This window comes from Tenrec ecaudatus, chromosome 10 (genome assembly GCF_050624435.1).
Source record: "Tenrec ecaudatus isolate mTenEca1 chromosome 10, mTenEca1.hap1, whole genome shotgun sequence".
Classification (NCBI taxonomy): Eukaryota; Metazoa; Chordata; class Mammalia; order Afrosoricida; family Tenrecidae; genus Tenrec; species Tenrec ecaudatus.
Window position 1 is genome coordinate 76125629 of NC_134539.1, and position 17330 is coordinate 76142958.

General features: G+C 55.4%; 1 protein-coding gene across 1 annotated transcript in view; it reads right to left on the bottom strand.

Moving 5' to 3' along the window:
* The window catches only part of LAMC3 (laminin subunit gamma 3), an 80031-nt gene that overhangs the window by 37480 nt on the left and 25221 nt on the right, over positions 1–17330 (bottom strand). Inside the window, exons 3-7 of the mRNA XM_075559091.1 lie at positions 15616–15746; positions 8173–8339; positions 5496–5684; positions 5295–5412; positions 2909–3007 (exon numbers count right to left, since the gene is read on the bottom strand). Coding sequence (XP_075415206.1) covers positions 2909–3007; positions 5295–5412; positions 5496–5684; positions 8173–8339; positions 15616–15746 — 704 coding nt within the window. The remainder of the gene's footprint in view (positions 1–2908; positions 3008–5294; positions 5413–5495; positions 5685–8172; positions 8340–15615; positions 15747–17330) is intronic.

Here is a 17330-nt window from a genome sequence, read left to right on the forward strand (position 1 = left end):
AAGAGGATGGCATTTTGCATAGGCAAAGGGTGACAGCTTTGGAGACCCCCCTCGTTGGGGTAGGGGCAGCATAGAGCCACTGGAAGGTGGAATGGATTCTCCAGCAATGGTTTGTTTCCTTTCCAAGTGCATCCTCCCGCTCTCCCCAATGAGCTGAACCTCTAGCCCTGGGTGAAGGGAGCGCCTGCCAGTTTTCTGCACCGTATCATGTGCGTGGTCTCCTCATTAAAAGCAAGTCAGTGAATCCAGCTCCAAGCCATTTGCCACTGCGACGGCTTGGACTCGGGATGACTGACCCCACGGGTGGCAGCGTGGGACGGTGCCCCGCAGCGTTTCCAAGAAGCAGATGATCTGGCAGAAGCAGAAGGATCCCTAGGGCTTTCCTCTGAGGTGTCAGGAAGGGGAGTCAACGTGGCAATCTCTCTGTCAGGAGCCAGAGGGCACCAGCCAGGGTCACCCAGCTCAACCCCAAACCAAAACAACAAACCCCAAACCACACAGCCCGTCGCCTTCATGCCGATGGAGGAGAGATGCCCCCCAGGGTTTCCAAGGCTGTGAATCGTTCTGGAAGCAGACAGCTGCTTCGTGTTCCTATGGCGCAGCGGGAATGTTTGAACAACCAGCTTAGCAGCTGAGTGCTTAAGCCCTGGGCCACCAGGATTCCGAATCCAGCCCAAGGAGGAGAATTAGCTCCACCTCCTCTAGGTGGGAAGTGCCCCCGCCCTCCCCCCCAAAAAAGTGACCGTGTTAAAACCACCGCCCACACCGAAACCGAAGCCACTGCCATGGGGCCAGTTTCGAGTCACAGCAAAGGGTCGAACTGCCCTTGGCGTTTCTGAAGCTGTGCATCCTCACGGAGGCAGACAGTTTCGTCATGCTACCCTGTGGGTTCAAACTGCTGACCTCACAGGTAGCAGCCCAAGGCCTGCCCGCTATGCCACCAGAGCTCCTTAACACCACCAGGTAATGAATGCGTACTTTAAGGGAGGTGTTCCAGGCTGTGCAGCCTCGCTGTTTCCCCCTGAAAGCCTGGCCCTCCTCTCAGCCCTCTTTGGTCTCTGTGGTCTTGCTTGCAGGGGTGGTGCCTGTGAGGCGCCAACGGTGATTTTCTACCTCACTCACCCCTTCTAGATTCATTATCTGGGACTCTTCTTCCGGAAGGAAGGTATCTCCTTTCGTCCCGCGCATTTATTGCAACCGCCATCTATTTAAAGCGGTGTGGACTCACCGATGTTTATTTTCTTCTCGGGGTTATAATCTGGTGCCACCACGGCCGGCTTTGCAGCTCAGTAGTGCCAGCTGGAGGCATCTCTCAGGCTGGCTCCTGTGCCTGCCGACATGCCCCGATAGGCCCTTTTCATTGATTTCTGCTCTTGTTCATTTGCTTGTTTATTTGTCCTTATTCCGTTTTGTGACGAAGCACTTCTTTACTTTTCAGGCCCTAGAAAATGCTCCGGGCTCAGCTTGTATTTTCCTTGGCTCTAGAATCAACCATTTCTGCAAGGTGCAAACTACCATCAGGTCAATTCTGACTCATAGCGAGCCGATCGGACACAGTAGAACTGCTCCTGTAGGTTTCTGAGACCGTAACTCTTTACCAGAGTAGAAAGCCTCCTCTTTCCCCCATGGAGTGGCGGCTGGTTTAGAACTGCTGACCTTGTAAATTGACCTTGTCCAACTTGTCACCCACTAGACTACGTGCGCTCCTTTTCTGCAAGGGGCCCTGGGGAAAATGCTTCACCAATATAGATTCTGGCTTCTTCTTCTTTTTTGTTTTTTCTGGCTTCTTCTCCAGGACACTTGGTCTGAGCCGGCTTGAGTGGAGAGATCTGGTCCATAAGACACTGCCTGATGACCGTGACGCCCAGTTAGTTCAGGCAAGCATTTCTCAGCAAGCCTCTTTTCTCACAGATGTACACACTAAGGCTCAGAGCAGAGGGCCTGTTCAAAGTCATGAGGCGGTCGGGGCAGCGTTGTGATGAAAAGCGGTGTCTTTGGACTCTCAGATCGGATCTGGCTCCCTACCCCCACCCTGAAGGGGTCAGCTTCACTCCCCTGGGGCCTGCAGACCACACAGACAAGATGAAGAGCCATCTGGGCTGGCCAGGGACCAGTGAGGCCAGGGACTGGCTACATGGCTTTGGCACTTGCTTCTTCCTGAACGAGTACAGGACTGACACACACTAGCAAGAACACACAGAGTCTGTGGCCAGCTCGGCCCCTGGGGCTCAGTCACAGGTGTCAAAGCAGCCATGGCAGACTTGAGCTGGGGGCATTAAGGTTTCCAAGGTCGGAGACAAAGCCAGGAGGAGGAGGCAATGTGTGTGTGCCCAAGGAGGTGACCTGTGTTTGTTTGCCAAGCCCACTGCTGAAGCTAGGAGGGGAGGGCCTGAGGGCTTGGAACGGAAGTTTAAGGACGGTGTGACCTTGGAAAAGTCCCTTCACCTTTGATGAGCTTCTCACATACCATTTAAAGCATGACTGGATGGCAAGGGTGGAAAATAGGCTAATGCTCAGGTCAATGGGTAGTGTTTCTTGAAGCAAGGCATTAAGAAAGATTCTGGAGCTGCAGTAGGGTTGATTGTAAAGGGCGCACCATGCTCCATTAGTGATGTCTGCCTGGGGTGTGAAAACAGATGGTTGTTGTGTGAGTACTATGTATTAGCTATTGAAAAATGATGCATTTTTCCCTTCAGTTGTGTTACTCATAAATGGTGCAGGGTCAACGTGTCAACAGGGTCATGAAACCTTTGGGTAATTTCTTGGATGGTAGACGCATGGTATTCCAGGAGGGGTGGAAGGTGGTAGAGATGGTCAAGTCTGTGACCTCCCCCAGCTCCCAGCCTCCACGGCTCCCAAGAGATGCCTCAGGCCTCCTCCAGAAGACTATTTGAACCAGCTCACTTACCTGTCACACAGGTAGCCTTCCACATTTGCTTTGCAGGGGCAGCGTCCACTGCGGGGGTCACAGGTGCCCAGGCTGCCTGCAGGATCACAGGTACAGGGCCTGTCAAAGAGACAAGACAACTGAAAAAGTGTCTAATGAGTAACTCCAGAATTGGAAGAGCCCCAAAAGTGTCTAACGAGTAATTCCAGAATTGGAAGAGCCCCCAAACCTACCCACCTTGCCAGGAATTAACCCATATCCTCATCCATATAGGGATCCATCTGCTCACTCACCCACTCGTTCATTCTTGCATCCATCCACCCACCCATCCTTTCATACATGCATCTACTCATTCACTCATCCACCCACCCATCCATCCTTCCATCCATCCATCCATCCATCCATCCATCCATCCATCCATCCATCCATCCATCCATCCATCCACTCACATATCCTTCTATCAGAGATCTCCAAAAACCCCAAACCAAACTCACTGTCATTGAGTCAATTCCGACTCATAGTGACTCCATAGGACAGAGTAGAACTGCCCTCATGGGTTTCTGAGACTGTGACTCTTTATGGGAATAGAAAGCCCTGCATTTCTTTGGCAAAGTAGCTGATGGTATAGAATGACTGACCTTGCTGGTTAGTAGCCTGACTCATAACCCGCAACACCACCAGAGTTCCTGTAGAGTCTACAGTAGAACTGCCCGTGTGCGTTTCCAAGGCTGTAACTCTTTGTGGGAGTGGAACGCCTCATCTTTTTACCCCCAGAGCAGCTGGTGGTTTCAAACTACTGATCTTGTGGTTAAGAGCATGGTGTGCACAAACACCATGCCAATATGGCCCTTCGAGTCACAATCCCTTTATGTGAGGTGCTCTACTTCTTGACGCTGTGCCTGTGGCAATGGCCCTATTTTGGAGGAGTCCTTTGTTAAAGGTGGAGTGAAGACCTGACCTTAGTAGAGGGTGTGAACTAAGTCACACCCTGGGTTCAGGTGTGTGTGTGTGTGTGTGTGTGTGTCCCCTAAGGACTACTTCAGTAGGAGGTGGGGCTTAAGACACCATGCTTTGTTTTCCTTGAGGGTCTGGTGGGCTCCATCAGACAAAGCACCCCTTTTGTCAAAGCCATTCCTCAGCACATATGAGCCTGGGGACACAGAGAAAACGGGCAGGGCCATTTGGGAGAGCCCACCAAGCTCTGTCAGAAGTGGCCGAGGCAGCTGAGACCAGATGTCCTGGAGACGGTGGCACAGAGACTCGGAGGAGCCATGCCAAGGCCAAGGAACCCCTTCTTCTCATCTGCTCTGAGACTGGGACTGTGAGACAGAGCGGCAGGTGGCTAACTTCTTGGCAAAGGACCGTATGTGGCTGAGACCTGGGACCAGGGTGAGATTTGGCCAGCACACACTGAGAGGCTGCGACTAGAGAGAGGCTTGGCTGTTAGCTCATGAGCTCAAAGACCATATTCTCACCATTTGTCAATACGGACTTGTTAACTTCCCCAATACACCCCCTTATCCATGAGGGTTGCCCCTGGGTTGTGACAGATTATCGAGCCCAGCCTCGACACAGAGTGGCAGGGGAGGAAGGGTTGGTGTCCGAGTAGGTCAAGAAGGATGAAACATAGAGGTGTGTGCGACCCCTTCCCTGTGGCAACAGGGAAGCCAGAGGGGGTCAGATATGTCCACCTCCATGCCATTTTACGGCTCCACCTGCCCATCCACCCACCTGTCCAGCCTTCACCCATCCACCCATTTACCCATTTGTTCATCTGTGCACTCAGCATCCCCACCCTCTGCCCATTCCTCCCCCAGAGAGTCAGCTCCTCCTTGGCCCCCTGTGACTACATCTCACCAAGTTGGTCTCCCAATGGTTTGTGCCCAATGGTGTCCTTGCTCAAGTCCAGACTCAAGTCTGAACTGACATCATGTCCTGGCCTTTGATCTCATCCCCCCACCATGAGTGTTAGCCCACTGCTTCTCTCAGCCCCCTGGGACGCACTCCCCTCTGTGTACCCCCTTGCCTCGCATTCCGCAGAGTCACCACCACCCCTGGAGGAACCTGAGTGCTGCAGGCTTGTGCTCACCTCAGGGCCTTTGCACATGCTCTGCCCTCTCCTGGAATGTCCACCCTCCCTCTGTCCGTGCTTGGCCCTCACCCATCAGTCTCAGGTAGAAGCCAGAGCCTCTATCCAAGGGAAGCCTGCCCACAACCCCGTAAACCACTACCCAATTCCCAATCTGGCCCCGCCTCTCTGCTGCCCTCCTGGACTAGGAGCCCCTTGGGTAGGGATTCAAGCACCCTCATCCTCACCTGGTGACAGGGTGGAAGAAAAGGAGGGAGTGGGCGGGGATCGCTGAGTATCACATCCCACTGGGCCTATGCTGGGCTGGGCAGCCCTCACCTGCAGCCTCCTTCGCTGAGCGAGTGGAACCCAGGCAGGCAGCGGTCACACTTCCAGCCTGTCACGGTGGGTTTGCAGGTGCAGGTGCCCGAGCTGTCGCACTGGAGGTGCTGGGAGCCTGGTGGAGGAAGGGCATGGAGCAGTGTGAATGGGGCAGATGGGGGCAGGGTGGGGTGGGGTAGGGGGCAGAGCACTACTCACCAGACAGGTGGCAGTCGCAGGGCTGGCATGGCATCTTCGGGTCCCAGCGGTAGAAGTTCTCCCTGCAGCGCTCACAGTGTGGGCCGGTGGTGTGGTGGCGGCAGTGGTGGCAGCGCCCGCCGTGGCCCGTGCTGCGGAACAGCTCCGGGTCGAAGGAGCACTCCTCCGAGTGGCCACTGCAGTTGCAGGCTGGTGGGAGCGGGGAGATCAGAGGAGGAGGGGTGAGCCCCACCCAGCTCCTCCCTGGAGAGGTGTCTCAAACAGCCCCCCTGGAACTGCCATGGGGTTGATTTGACTCCTAGCGACACTGTATGGACTCTCCAAGGCTGTACATCTTTAATGGGACATATAATCTCATTTTTCTCTCAAGGAGCGGTTGCTGGGGTTGAACCACTGACATTGTGATTAGCTTGTCCAATGCTTACCCAACAGTGCCATATAGTCAAAAACCAAACCTACTGCCATTGAGCTGATACCAATTCACAGTGACCCTGTAGGACAGGGTAGAACTACCCTTTGGATTTCTGAGGCTATAAATCTTTATGGGAGAAGACAGCCTCATCTTTCTCTCACATAGCAGCTAATGGATTTGAACTTCCAACCTTATGGTTAGCAGCCTAACCCACAACCCATGAGGGCTCCTCAGGGCACAGAGGAGGAGAGTAAGGACAAGGTAACCTTGCTGTGTCAGAGCTTTCAGGCAGCTCCCTGGAGGACATGGACACGGCCCAGGACAGGAGCAGGTCTGGCCTGATTAAAGTTATGAAGGCCAACTAACTGACCATGCAAAAAAAAAAGACACTCTTACAGGCAGGGAGGGGGACACCACTAACAAAGACATCAAGACATCAGGCTTTGGCAGGACCATCCCAAGCAAATCCAGATGGCTGCTCCCTGGGCAAGGGTGGCAGACTGACCACCCTCTAGAGCTGCAGTGTGGATCATGCCAAAATTTCCCGCAGACCCACTAAGTGACAATGATGGTGTGACTCTGGCCTTTCATGTAAAACATGTCACCCTGCCTCCAATCTTTCATAGATTCATCCATCCATCCATCCATCCATCCATCCATCCATCCATCCATCCATCCATCCAGGAACAACATGTGCTACGGGTCTGCTCTGTGTGGCGGGCTCAAGGGGCTGCACCAGGGATGGACACAGGCCCAGTTCCTGTGCTCAGGTGGTCTCGTCCTCACACTGTGGTCACACTGTGGCCACACTGTGGTCACTCCTGTGTCTAGGAGCCACACACACAGAGCAAGGGAAGAGCCTGTGGGAGGAGAATCAGAGCGGGGTGTGGGGGTGTGGGGACTTCCTGAAGGGGGTCAGGCTAAGGATGCAAAGGAGTTACCAGGGGAAGGAGGAGGAGATAAATAGGGGAAACCCGTGTGAGGGCAGGAGGACAGCACATGCCCTTGACTACAGGCCAGGCTGGGCAGGGAGGAGGTGGGGGGCTGTTATGAGGTCAGAGGGGTCATTAGGGGACTGAGTGGGCTTCACTCTGGTGCACGGGGGTCCTTGGAAGGGTTTTGAGCAGAACATGGGCAGAATCAAATCCCTGCTTCAAAAGGCACGCTGGGCTTCAGGTGGAGGTGGGCTGGGGGCCCAGAGGGCAGGGGAGAGGATGCTTCAAGCATGCAGTGGGGGAGGCGATGCACCTGGGTCAAGGGCAAAAGGTAGACAGACTGAGGGTGAGCAGCAGGACCCAAGGCTCAGGCCGACCTGGCCTGGGCCCAAGGAAGGGGCTCAAGCATGAAGCCCTGGCTTCCAGGCTGGTAATTGGAGGACAGAGGTGTGACCACAGTGATGAAAGCTCAGCAGAAGCCACCTGGTCCTTGTGTCCCTGCCGTGGAGCCAGCCCAGCACTCCGGGGCACAGACGATGTGAGGATGTGAGCCAGCAGGGCAGTTGGAGGATGCGAGTCAGCAGGGCAGCAGGAACCCATTAGGGCCCAGGCAGTCCGAAGCTGTCCCTCAGAACAATGCCCTGCCCAAGGAACAGGCTGTCCCATCCCAACCTGACCGCTGGCCACTCCAGACCAAAAGGATATCAGGGTTCAGAGGCCAGGCTGGTCAGGGCGGCCGTCTCCATGCATTAGCGCCAGTGCCGGGCGACGCCAGGGCAGGCGGGCGAGCCTAAAGGGAACCAGATGGCTGTCTGCAGAGAGAGAGAGTGGGGGCGGCATCTGGGCGGATGGCATGCCGGGCTGGGCAGGAAGGTGGTGGCCCCCGCATGGCCCCATGTCACCAGAGAAGGTATGACGCCTCTCAGTGGGTCTCTGAGGTTTGGCAAGCCAAGCCACATCACTCAGGGGGAGGGGACATCAAAGGGCTGCCTAGGGCCGTGGGAAACCCAGGGTGGGCAGGTCAGCACCCCCCTTGGATTTGGGGTGGCCTGGCTTTGATTAGCAACTGGGGCTGGAGCAGTGAAGACAAAGGAAGATGTTGGAGGCCCCTTGGCACCCCATCACCACTGCTCTCTCACTGCGGCGCCTCTTTCTAGGGTGGACTGGGTGGGCGGGGGGAGTTGACGACGAGGGAGCGACTGAGACTTAAAGGTTACCCCCCAGGTTCCCTGAATCCATGTGGGAGGCCCAGAGCCTCAGCTGGCAGCCAGGCCCAGCCGGGTGCAGCCCCACAGCGAGGTTCCGGGTGTGGTCCCTCCCGGCCACTCACGCAGGCACTCCTGGGCGGCCGAGGCAGTGCTGCGGGCCCACGGGCGGTCCTGGAAGAAGGGCAGGCATCGCTCGCAGTCCACGCCCGTGGTGTGGTGCTGGCACCTGCAGACCAGCTGGCCTGCCTCGCTGGGGCCACACTCGCTGGCGTGCCCGTTACACTTGCACCTGGGAGGACAGCAGGGAGGAAGAGGAGGAGGGGGCTAAGAGCCAGGCAGTAAAACTCACACACACCCGTCCCCCGCCCCACCCCGCCCTGCCCCATGGGTGTGAGCTTTATCGAAAGCCTGGGTAATAGGCCCTCACTGCTCTGAGCTCTGTCAGAGCATGAACCCACGTGTGCTTCTTAATCCATGGAGAACCCGAGGCACATGGAGATTGACCGGGGCCACCAGCCAGGGAGGGGCAGAGTCAGCAGGGCTGCCCTAGAAGGCTTCAGGAGGGACCCAGGGGGACATCATCTAGCTCCCATGGGGAGGGGTGGGCAAGGTTGGGGTCAGGGTCGCTGCCTCCTAGAGTTCTCCTTCGACGGTGTCTAAAAGGAGGAGGCAGAGCATGTCAGCCTCCAACTTGTCCCGACACCCGGCAGACTCTGTCGTTGAGCACAGCCCTGGGTCCTTCTTCTGGTCAGAAGATGGAAAGATAACACACAGAGCCACTGTACCAAGAACGGGTTGTGGCATTCAACCATTTCAAGAGGTAGCTTATAAGCCCAAACCAATGATACTGAGAGATGTTCAAGCTGCACTGAAAGCATTAGCCAAAAGCAAAGTTCCAGGAATCGATGGAATCACAGCTGAGAGGCTTCAGCAAGCTGATGGAACGCCGGAAGCACACACTCTCTAGGCCAGAAAATTCAGACAACGGCCACTTGGCCACGTGACTGGAAGAGACAGACCCATGTATGTACCCGTTTCAAAGAAAGGCCACTCGGCGGGACGCTCAGATTCTAGAGCAGTGTTATCACGATCGCAGGCAAGCAAAACTCTGCTGAAGATCATCCCACAACAGTTGCAAAAGTACTTTGACAGGGAGCTGCCAGGGGCTCGGGCCGGATTCAGAAGAGGACCTGGAAGAAGGGACATCATCGCTGACCTCAGCTGGCTCTTGGCTGAAAACCGAGACTACCAGAAAGATGTCAACGTGTGCTTTATCGCCTCTGCGAAGGCACTTGACTGTGTGGACCATCATAAACTATAGCTGACCTTGAGCAGAATGGGGATCCCAGAACACGACACGGCGCTCATGCAGAACCTGTACTCGGGTCAGGGGTTGTGTGACCAGAACAAGGGAATATGCATGGCTTATAATCAGGCGAGATGGTCACTGGGGATGCATTCTTTCCCATGCTCATTCAATCTGTACGCTGGGCAAATAATCTGAGAAGCAGGATTCCCTGGATCGAAGGAGAAGGTGGCATCAGGATTAAGAAGGCTTATTCAGCCTTATTCGCCTGCTGAAAGGGAGGAGGACTTGAAGCACTTGCTGATGAAGATCAAGGATGGCAGCCTTCGGTGTGGATTACCACTCGATGTAGACCCACGTCCTCCTAACTGGACCGGCAGGTAAGGTGATCCACAGAGAAAAACGGACGCTGTCAAGGATTTCATCTTTACTCAATGCTCCCAGAAGCAGAAGTCAGAGATCAAACGCCGGCCGCATCACGTCGCATGAATCTGCTGCACAAGAGCGCTTTAGAGTGTTGAAACGCAGGGGTGTTGACTTTGAGAACTGACATGTGCCTGACCCGTCACCTGCATGTGAAAGTTGGATTGACTACAGAAGACCAGGGGAGAATCGGTGCATTAGAATCACAGTGCTGGCCAAGACTGTAGAAGGCACAATGGACTCCCCAGACAACAGACAACTCTTCTTGGAAGAAGGACAGCCAGAGTGCTCCTGAGAGGCAAGGATGGCCAGACGTCATCTCATGTACTTTGGGCATGTCAGGAGAGACCAGTCCCTGGAGAAGGACATCAGGCTTGGTAAGGTGGTGGGGGCAGCAAAAAAGAGGAAGACCTGGAACAAGATGGACTGGCACAGTGGCTGCGTCAATGGGCTCAGGCAGAGTCCACTGTGAGACGGCACATGACTGGGGAGGGGGTGCCTAGGCGTCGGAACCAACCCGATGACACCTAACAGCAACCACAACCACTGGGCCCATGTCCCCAACTACTGTCATAGGGTCAGGAGATGGGTGGGCTCAGGAGGGGACAAAGAGCTTGTTTTCAGCAGCTGCAGGATATACTCAGCTGGCCTGACCCCATGGGGCTGTCATTCTATAGGCCATTCCCCTGTCGAGCTGAGAGGCTTAGAGGGTGACACGGCTCTGAACCTGCGGTGTGCTCTGTGCCCAGCCCCGGGCTGAGCAGTCAGCCTGCCCTTTCTTGCTGGCGGAGGGGCCATTATTGCCCCAGTTTCACAGACAAGGACACAGGCTCAGGCCAGGTAGTGGCAGACACTATGTGACAGATTCTGAACCCTGCTGACACATCCCGTGGGCCATGTGGCCACGGCTCCTTGAGGTCAGTTGAATACTGTCTCCTCAAAATGATGTCCACTTGGAATCTCTCAATGGGATTCATTCAGAAATCAGGTCTTCAAAGAAGTGATTGGTTAAGAAGAGAGCATTCGGGGTTAGCACCGCTGCTAACTCACTGCCATCAAGTCAATTCCTACTCAGAGTGGGTTTCTAAGGCTGTAGATCACTACAGTAACAACCTAATCTAGCTCCTAAGAAGTAGTTGCTGTTTTTGAACCGCTGACCTTGGGGTTAGCAGCCCAATGCATAACCCATTATGCCATGAGACAAAACAGCAACGACAAAAACCACCTTGTTGCCACTGAGTCGGTGCTGACTCGTAATGACTCCATAGGACAGGGTAGAACTGCCCCTGTGAGTTTCGAAGACCGTGCCTCTTTACAGGAGAAAACCCTGTCTTTCTCCCCCAGAGCAGCTAGTATTTTAGAACTGCCGACCTTGCAGTTCGCAGCCCGATGTGTAATCTCGGCCCCACAGGGGGTGGGGCCTAAATCCAATAACTGGGGTCCTTAGAGAGGACTTAGAGCCTCACACCAAGGGAAGATGGCCAGGCGAAGATGGAGGGGGGCCATCGCAGTCACTAGTCAAGGCAGGCCAAGGATTGCTAGAAGCCACCAGAATCCAGGAAGAGGCCAGAAGGGATTTCCCCTGTGGAGCTCCCAAAAAAGCCTGGCCATGTGGACACTGAGCTCTGGCTTCTTGCCTCCGGGACGGCGAGAGGCCACATTGCTGCTGTTTCGAGCTAAGCAGCCCCGGAATGAAAGCATATGCCAAGTCCTGCCCTGTCCTCAAAGGGTGCAGAGGAATTTTGGACCAGGCCATCCATGTCCCCACCCCACCCTCACCCCAGTGTGTTCTCTAATATGGGGTCCCTGGAGCTGAGGAAGGAGACAGAGCACACCCCCCCTCCCAGGGCAGCAGCATGGGCCCTTCATGGATGGGGAAGGGAGGCAGGCCCTCAGGATCCAGCAGTCCAGAGCAGTCCCAAGGGAATTCCCATACCCCTGAGGTGTGCTGCGCACACCTCCCTCCCTGGCAACCCACCGACCCCAAGGGAAAGGGAGTGGAATTCCTGGGGGCCTCTGGGAAACCCAGGCTGCTCGGGTCACCTGCCGCTGCCAGAGAGCCGTCTTCCCCAGCCAGCTGCTGGTCCGAGGGTGGTCTGGCTTCCCACAGCTGGGACCCAGATGTTCTCTGGCCCAAAGGGACAGACTAGAGCTCCCTGCTGCCTGCCATCCTCGCAGAGCACACCTCCCAGGAGGCTGGAGCTGAATCAAGTGGGGCTGGCAGGGAGGAGAGCCGAGAAGTTATCACGGACCACCTCCCACGCCTCCCTTTTCTGCCAAGTCCGAGAGTGCAGAAAGCTGGGCCCATGTTCTACTTCCTCGCCTGCCCCATCCAGCTGGGCATCACCATCCCATGGAGACCCGAAGGAGAGCTTTATCCTGGTCCATCACGGACGTCATTACCTAGAGGCCCATCACTTGCAAGAAGAGCTGATTTGCTGTCCTAACTAGCTTCTGGGCTGATACAAACACCAATCCCCTAACCCAACACCACCCCTCCCAGCAACCCATCCACCACCTTCCTGATCCTCACTGCCATCGAGTCGATTCCAACCCATAGCGACCCTATAGGACAGGGGAGAACTGACCCCTGTGAGTTTCTGAGAGTGTAACTCTGCGGGAATTGAAAGCCTCATCTTTCTTCCACAGAGCGGCTGGTGGTTTCGAACTGCTGACCACTATGCCACCAGGGCCCCTCTTCCTGCTCCAAACTGCTTTAATTCAGCTGACTCTTACCACGGCTCCCGTGTATCACGCTGGCTCCCTCGCATCTTTTATTCTTCCCCACACCTGGTAAGTGCCGGGAGGCTTCACAAACCTGGCTGTGGCTGCTTGCTGTGAGTTACTCTCAAGTCAACGCGGCTGACGTACGAGGAAAGCAAGCACTGCCCAGTCCAGGGTCATCATCATGATGGTTACAGCGACTGTGCCAGTGCGCCCCTCGCTGGCTCCCTCATCTTGTTGGCTCACTCCGAACCCAAACGCCTTGCCTTTGGTCTAGTGAATAGTCCTTCCCAAGGACGTGTGTCCAAAATAAGTGAGTGAATGTCCTGCTGTCCTCGATCCTCAGGAACATGCTCACTGTGTGTTTCTTCTAAGACTGATGTGTGCATTCCTTTGGTGGTGGTGGTGGTAGACCATGAGTCGGTTCCAACTTGGTAGTCCACAGGACGTTCCATATTATTTTTTGCCAACCAATAAAAAAAAACACCTCACTGCTATCAAGTCAATGATGATTCACATCCACCCGCTATGGGTTTCGGAGATTCCAGCTGTTTATGGGAAGAGAAAGCCCCGTCTTCCTCCCAAGGAGATGCTGCTGGCTTTGAACTGCCAACCATGTAGATCGCAGCCCACCTCATAACTATGCCACCGGGGCTCCTTATTTTGCCAACAGCACACTTTACAGGCCTCAGCTTCAGGGTCTAGCGTCCACATACACAGGATGGGATGGGAAAGAGCCTGGCCTGAGTCAGACACATTTTAGTTATCAGGGACATCTTGTTTTCCAGAATTTTACAGGGCAATCCTGTTCCCATCCTCATTCAATCCTCCACCCGCTTCCCATTGCCTATGAGACAAGGTGAGCATGGTCCATGAGGTCTGTCCAGCCTCAACCTCTGCCCTGTCCCGCCCACACCAACCTTGCACACACTGACTCTCCTGCCCAGAAGGCCCACCTGTCTGCCTCAGCTCGGCTCCGTCCCACCAGCCGCAGAGCCTCAGGCTCTGAGATTTGCATGCACCCTGCACCCTCGACCCCCGTTCCCATCCTGTGTACATGGGGAGAAACTCTAATCGGTGTCTGCCACCCCACAAGACTGGGACAGGGACCGGAGGCCCCGGACAGATGTCCCCCTGAATGATGATGACCAGCGCTGCCCCTGTTGGCTGCAAGGATGTTGTGCACGCCACTCAAGCTCTCAGGATGATCACGTGACGCTTGTCAACAGGTGACGTCAGCACAGGGTCTGGTGAGCAGGATGTGCCCTGCAAACCCCGGCAATTCAGATGAGGGATGGGGTGGGAACAGCCCTCTGTCCATCCCATGTTTCCCTCTTCCAGCGTCAAGAGGACTGGGTGTCCCTGGCTTTGGGGAAGCAGATGTTACCTGGGGCAGCTGATACATCCCACTTCCGTACGCAGCAGTGGGAGATCAGAGGGAGGGAGGGTAGGGAAGGGGGGCTAAGGTTCAAGCCCCCTGCTGGGCCAGGCACCATGGACACTGGGTGACTGACCCCTGCCTGGGATGCCGAGTCTGGGTGTCAAAGAAGTGACCAGCCTGCCACCATGACGCCTGCAAGACTTTCGTCAGAGAGCGCGGGTGGGTTGGTCCCCTCCTCCAGGTGTTTTGCTCCGGGTCCCAGGTAGGGGAAGGTTCTCAAAATCACCCGAGGCAGGGTGGGGCCTGGGGCAAGGACCCTGTCCCCAGTATGTGGGCATTTATGGAAGAAACTTCGCCATGTTGTGGGAATGTTGGGGATGGTGGTCTGGTTAGGTCCCAGAGGGAAGTCAGGGCAGAGCTGGAAGGGACCGAGGTCTGTCAGCGCAGGGCAGGGTGGCACCTCTCAGGGGAGGGGAAGGGGACACCCCTGGTAGGTGTGGTAAGGGGCACAGGGGAAAGAGCCTGCATGTCGCAATAGCTGTAAAATGTGGCCGAGGGCAGCCAGGACACAGCCCTGGTCCCTGGCCCTGCTGGTTTGGGTCAGTTCACAGTGCAGCCAGTGTTGGGAGAGAGGCTCACGCACAGGTAGTCAGTCACCCTGTCAGAGGGACTCTGGACAGACCGGTGGAGGGTGACAGGTGGCTCTACAGGAACCAAGCCTCCCCCTCCTTAGCCCCCCTACCCCCCATCTTCCTTCCTGTCTACCTCCAACCCAGGCCAAATCGGCGCCCAGTAAGCCCGTCTCCCACACGGAAAGCAGAACTTCTTCCACTGAACCACACTGCCGCTGGGTACACAGTTCATGCTCAGTTAGGGTCCTTGTCCTCAGAACCTTCAAAAAGTTGGTGGAGAAATGGAACTGAAAGAGAATGGATTTTTTCCCACAGACTTTCGAAGGCCCCTCCTACAATTTAGCAGTGAATGCCAGGGGTGTGGAGTAGGAATTTTCTCCCTCTCCCTCCCCCTCTCTCTCCCAAGGAAGAGTCTGTACATGCCGATGTTAATGTGGCTGACCACTGTACTTCTGCAGCATGTGGGAGGGACCACTTCGTGCGAGACAAGTCCGAAGGGCTGCGGACCAGAGCAGTGGGTCTGTCTTCATGGAGACGGGGCTCGCAGACCAACGACCGGGGCAAGGAGCGACGCGGAGAGAAGGTCTGAGAGCAGGGTCCTGATACAGAGGCCTCTGGGGCTGGGGAGAGGGAGCAGTAGCACCTCCCATGGGGGAAGAGGTGGAAGGGGCTCCAGGCAGAGATAGCAGCACAGCCTTGCTGTGTCCTGTCCAGCTCTGAGTGCACGCACATCCGTGTGTGTATGTATGTATGCGTATGTGTATGCTGTGTATGTGTGTATACATGTGTACGTGGATGTATGGTGTGTGGGGTATGTGTGGTGTGTGTGTATGTGTGTGTGTGCATTGGGAGAGATAGCTAATACCCCAGAGAAGTGCACATCTGGAATGGTGGGCGGGAGCCAGGCTGAGAGGCTCACATGTCAGGGTCCTGGCTCCCTCTCCTACCCTGGGGCAACAGAATGGGCCTCTCTACCACTCCACAGTCACCACTGGGGGACTCCCAAGTGGCTAGCCACCTTCTGCTTCAGGACTAGGGTGCTGGAGTCTTGCTTCACTCCCACCTCCCCGCTGGGCCCCCAGCACCCTGCTTCACCTACCTGCCGCCCACCGAGAAGTCAGACACAGCGTAGTAGTAGGACTGGAGCACCTTGGGGTCCTTGAAGATGTCGTCCCCAAAAGTGTTGAGCCGGTTGAGGGAGATGAGGAGCTCGGTGCTGGTGACCCAGTCCTGGGGGCAGGGGACAGAGGGGAGAAGAGACACAACCCTCAAGTTCCTGAGTGCTGACCCCGTTCTGCTGGCAGGGGCTCAGACAAACCTTGAGGACACTGCAGAAATAACGGACCTGCTCTTGGGGTCTTTCCCTAACCTGAGTTCCGGGTCACTCACCACTGTGTTTAGTGTCTCAGGGCCTCCGGTCTTCCCATCGGTGCAATGGACCCGGTGTGTCCCTCCCTCCCAGTCAGGGTGTTTCGGGGAGCAGACGGATGGTGAGTGTGATGGTGCTGGAGGGGCAGGGGCTCATCTGAGACCTTGTTGTGCAGTCTATCCTACTGGACCCCAGCAGGGGCCCAGAACTCACCTTCTAGGAACGAGAGAGGGAAGACAGGTCCCAGCACCCCTCTTCCCTGCTCAGCTGGGCCTGGCTGAAGACAGGACCCGGGGAGATGACCCAGTGAGAAAGGGAAGCCTGGGCGCAGGCAGGTGAATGAAAAAGTATTGGTGCCAATACATAGAGCCTTTTAGTAAATAAAAATATAAAATAGGAAGCTATTGTTTCTCAACATATCCTCCATCTAGCTCGACAGACTTCTGAAGGAGGTGCTTTCATCTCTGCAACCCTTCTCTGAAGAATTCTGCGCTCCTCAATTTTTACCACGTCAACACGGGTTTGGGCATCCTCGAGAAACTCAAATCGCGCTCCTTTCCTTTTCCATGTCCTTGGAAGGTTGGGGAACACAGCATGGAAGGAGCAAGGTCAGGGATGTAGGTGGGTGGGGTAAGGTTTCCCAGTGGCTTTCTCGTGGGACAGCCCTGGGCGCCCTCTGAGAACAAGCAGGTACACGGTTATGACGGAGAAAGGACCTTCCTTTGGGAAACCCTCCTGCCCTATTCTCACCAATGCAGGTTGTAATCTTCTTTTTCCTAATAAGCCCCCGTAATGGTCCAGTACCAAGATTACCACCTTTGAGCTCTGGTGGCGTAGTGGGCTGCTAACCACCAGCGGCTCCAAGGGGGAAAGTCGGCTCTCTCCTCCCAGAAAGAGTCTTGGCCTCAGAAGCTCACAGGGGCAGCTCTACCTGTCTTGCAGGGTTGCTCTGAGTTGACATCGACTCATTGGCGGTGAGTTTGTTTTTTTCGGTTTGGGGGTAGAGCAGCGGATGCTGGAGGGAAATGGGGCGCTAATAACAATGAGTAGAAGAATGAAAATGCTCTAAAACTGATTGTGGGATGATTGTGCACCTCTTCTTGATGTGATTGACCTGCTGAATTTTTACGATATGTGAACTATTTGCCAACAAACTGGTTCAGAAAAGAATAATAACCCCTATGGAATAATAAAAAAAAAGGAGTCACCATCACCTCCCAAGTGCTTTCTGTGCCTGAATTGGACTGGCCTCCCAGGTCCCCGGGGAAGGCACTGCTTTGATTGGACCTCTCTGGGGCAGAATCGACTCAGTGGCCGTGAGTCTGGTCTTTAAGAGACTAAGAAAAGCGTAGTGGTTATGAATTGGGTTTCGATCTACATGGTTGGGAGTCCGAAATCACCAGCAACTGGGGGGGGGGGGGGGAAGACCGGCTACTCCTCCCAAA